This window comes from Gekko japonicus, unplaced genomic scaffold, assembly GCF_001447785.1.
Source record: "Gekko japonicus isolate JY-2015 unplaced genomic scaffold, Gekko_japonicus_V1.1 scaffold298, whole genome shotgun sequence".
NCBI classification, from domain to species: Eukaryota; Metazoa; Chordata; class Lepidosauria; order Squamata; family Gekkonidae; genus Gekko; species Gekko japonicus.
The window spans coordinates 1,258,890-1,263,192 of record NW_015163615.1 but is presented as its reverse complement, the minus strand read 5'-3'; the positions used below and the strand labels follow the sequence as shown (position 1 = coordinate 1,263,192).

At 42.8% G+C, this 4,303-nt stretch overlaps 1 protein-coding gene across 1 annotated transcript in view; it reads left to right on the top strand.

Annotated features, from left to right (window-relative positions):
* The first annotated feature begins 1,114 nt into the window (after positions 1 to 1,114).
* CAMKV (CaM kinase-like vesicle-associated) overlaps positions 1,115 to 4,303 on the top strand; it is a 10,590-nt gene continuing 7,401 nt past the window's right edge. Inside the window, exons 1-3 of the mRNA XM_015407400.1 lie at positions 1,115 to 1,209; positions 2,401 to 2,532; positions 4,117 to 4,191. Of these exons, the coding sequence (XP_015262886.1) occupies positions 1,115 to 1,209; positions 2,401 to 2,532; positions 4,117 to 4,191 (302 nt within the window). The remainder of the gene's footprint in view (positions 1,210 to 2,400; positions 2,533 to 4,116; positions 4,192 to 4,303) is intronic.

Here is a 4,303-nt window from a genome sequence, read left to right as displayed (position 1 = left end):
ATAACAGCCATGATCTGCTTTAGGTGCCCCCTCCTTCTGCCATCAGGTGAGTGCCAACCCTCGAGAGGGCCTTCTTGGAACCCTCTCCCCAGGGAGATACATCTGTCCCCTTCCGTTGCCTTCTTCCACCAGCAGGTGAAAGCTTTTTTGTCTAATTTGGCATTCCCTCAAAGATCCTTCCTAACCAATATTTCTAAAGTTTTGTATGTATTTTAGCTCTGGTTTTATAACTCTTTTAAAATTGTTTTTAATGATGTATATGCTTGGGAGAGGTGTTGATTTTAATGGTTTTATAGTATAATTTTAGTGTGTTTTACATTGTTAGCTGCCTTGGTGGTCCTTGTAAGGGCAGAAAGGCAGGGTATACATTTTGTATATAAAATAACTGAGGCTCAAATTCAGAAAGGCTTAATTTTTGCCTGTCTCCCATTTAACATCAGAAAGTGAGAGCACTAAGAAAAGGAACATCAAAGATTATCTCAACAGGGAGAGAAGATTCATAAAGAAAGAGGAAAACCTTTGGGTACCTTGACCCCCAGATCTTTTTCAGGTTTAAATGGTCAAAAACACATGTTGGATTGTGCCCAGAAGCAAACTGGAAACCAACAAAGATATTTTAATAGTAGTGTGATACGTTCATTACAATGTGTTCTAGTTAACAGCATAGCTTCTATGAAATTTCCAATAAGTTTCCAAAGGTACCTCCGTGTGCAGCGCATCATGGAAATAAAGCCTGGTTGTTAACGGAGCAAGAATGGCCAAAGCTGGATTAGATAACCAGGAAGAGAGAGTTACAGAGTATGAAACAGTTGGCTATAAATGGGTTAGGTGATAACAGCTCTCAGTGGCGCAGTTGAGGTGAACTGGCAGCAGTATTTTGTTCTGTGACTGGTGGTTATGGATCCTTACTTGTAATTCCCTTTTCTATCCGAACAGTAATGAAACTGAATTTTGCCAAAACTTTGTGCCTGCCTGCTCCTTTTCACTTCAGTCGGCTCAGTGATAGTATATTGAGCAGGTCTCCCTAATTAAAATCAGCAAGAATTCCACCCGATTCCAAGATCAATGACCCTAGAGCCTTTCTTGTCTCTTACCTTTCAGTACTGGGGTGGCAATGCCGTTTGGATGTGTTACCCTGGGAGATAAAAAAGATTACAATCAACCATCCGAGGTGACTGACCGATATGATCTGGGGCAGGTCATCAAAACGTAAGTATTAGCTGCATATTTGGTCAGAGACTGGAGAGATCCCTTCATTACTGTGTCATACATTAAGCCAGTTCTGGTGAAACAGTGCAGAAATTAGACTAGCAATCGGTGCAGTGGGGGTGGGAGCTTATGCAATACTGGTAAGATTTCTGCAGTTGGTTTTAGCAAGGCCCAACTGCAAGTTACGGCTGACATGGGAGAGACTCCAAAAAGGACCTCTCCGTGTTATTTTATCTCTGTGCTGCCCATGATGTGAAATTTTACTTAGCCATAGTGTGACATCATGCCATGTATCCCCCACATCCTTGCGCTCCACATCTTTGGCTGACACTGGCAGGGAGTAAACATATTACAATAAATGAAACTGCATTTTGGGAAGATCTACGGTATGCCCTGTAAATCAGGGGTCTCCAACACAGTGGCCGTGGATGCCACAGTGCCCACCGAGTTTTTTTAGACAGTGGATGGGGCCTGATGGGGCTTTGACACAGGAGGGCTTTTGATTGGCTGAGCAGATTTTTTTTAATGTTGCTCTGAGAGCAGCTGCCACTGCACAAGGATCTTCACTAAGTGACTGAAGAGAAGCTGTGTGTCTATGCAAGAAAATATTTTAAAACCACTGTGTCCATTTTAAAAGGCATCCTGTTAAGCAGAGCTTCTGCCTGAAATGTTGAAGAGATACTCTTAGAATTATGCATAACCTCACTCTCAGACATGTTGCTGTCGACGCCACCTTCTGTGATGGCCATTCTGCAGTTGGCCCCGCCTCCTGCAATGGTTGCATTTTCCAGAGGAACCTGCAGGCTCAAAAAAGATTAGAAACCCCCTACTGTAAGCTGTAGGTGGGAAATTAATTAAAAGTAAAGGTGTGCTGATTCCATCAGGGGAGTTATTTTCCTGACACAGATCTACAGGAACATATGATGTGGGAGTGGGTGTGTGTGTGATTCATTCTCTAATTCCCCCACCCCACAAACATATATGTTGCCACTTCCCCCAAAGCTTCCTAAATTAGGTGGGATCTGGACTGATGCACCTGGCAAGAAACTTACTGGAACTTCTGAAAGTACGAACATAGGTGTCTGTATTTCTCTTGGGAGAGCAGCCCATAAAACAAGGTTCTTCATTACTGGGCTGCCTCGACTCTTGTACAAGAACTATTCAAAGGTATGTTGGCTGTTCTTTCCCCAGAGAAGAGTTCTGTGAGATATTCCGTGCCAAGGAAAAGTCAACAGGGAAGCTCTACACATGCAAGAAGTTTCTGAAAAGGGATGGGCGCAAAGTACGGAAGGCAGCTAAGAATGAGATCATCATCCTGAAAATGTGAGTTGTGAACATCCAAAGTGACAGTGAGCCTTGTAACTCAGGCCTCTGCTTCTTTAGCTGCACTACTGCCATCTTCACTTTACCAGCAATCTTCTTCAGACAACATAGCATACAGCATGAATGCTCCACACATTCAGCTGCAGGCTGGAACACAGCAAATGCACGTGCAATTTCTTTTTCAGACAGCCATGAACATTGAGGCTTTACTATCCTTCAATCAAACATGTCAAACATGCCGGGGGGGTGGGGCGTTTGAGCCTGCTCCCACAATGGTATCTCCTATTCCCCATACATTTACTCTCTGTATAATTTTATCAGAAAAGTACCAGTGATGAAAAGGCCACATCTGCTTCACAAAGTGATAATCACAATTTACTCTACTAATCCCATTGCTAAACTGGTCCTCTCACTGAGGTGTGACATTATCAACAAGCATATGTAAGTAATTGCAGTTCTGCTTGAGTTCTCCATGACGAGCTCTTTTCTAAAGTGACTGGCATTGCACACTAGCTCATCACATGACCCTAGTGACCCCAGATCATTCACCATGTGACTGACTGCTCATCCTGCTTATGTTTATTGAATATATGAAGCTGCCTACACTGAGTTAGACCATGCCATTGTCTACTCTGACTCGCAGTGGCTCTCTAAAGTCTGAAGCAGATGTCCTGCTACCTGAGAGCCTTTTAATGTAAATGCTTGGGACCTTCCATATACAAAAGCATGTACTCTGCTACTGAGCTATGGACCCTCCCCTACTGAATTTAGGGCTTCTTCTGGATGGTCATGTGATTAGAGCAATTGAGAGACATTTGCATGACAGATAAATCTCAAGACAAGCCTTTTCTGGGAGAAAGTCATGTTCTCTATCTAGGGGAGGAGGACACTCTGATACACTTGGGTTCCTCTTCCCACAATCCCTGGAGGCTGGAAATTGATTGCACTTTCCATCTCTGGACAGAAGAGGAGCCCACCCTCAGTCAGGAAACTTTCACAGCTGATAACAGTCCACAATATGTGCCAAACAGACAACAAGGCTTACAGAACCCTATGAAACAAACCATACAGGTAAACTGTTAGAACCGTGAAAAAACAATGAGAATGGAGACTGGCAGTCAGTCCCCCTCCAACTAGGGTGGGTCCAGTGTGTGCTCCTCACCCTTGAGAAGAAGGAACCTTCACAGTAAGTCCAATGTTCCATTTCACAGCTAGGGATATACACCACGCAGAAACTCCCAATTTTCCTTATTTATTTGTGACACTTTCAACCCACCCTTCTCTAACAATGACTCAAAGTAAGAAATAAATTCAGAATTAAAAGACAAATATACAACAATATTTGATCATAAAATCAATACCATCAGAGAGCCCAAGTTCATATAAATGCCCATTAGATTTTCTAATTATAAAAAGAATACAGGAATGGAAGAAATTACTCATACATGTGACGGAAACCATCTTGGATGTTTTCATGAAAAAGCTGGGCAAGGTTGTCAAAAGATTACTTTGGTATGTATTAGGTCAAGGTAGAACAGTAGAACACTTCCAACTGTTTGTTTTTTCCCCTTCCTTTTCCTGCAGGGTGAAACACCCCAATATTCTGCAGTTGGTGGATGTGTATGTCACCAAGAAAGAGTACTTCCTCTTCTTGGAGCTGTAAGTTGGTTTTATCCAGAATTCCTAATATGTCTCATAGATATTTGTATCTCCTCTTCTTGCACTGCCAGGGCACCTAGGTTACCAAGGGGAACCCTTTTGTTGTCACTAC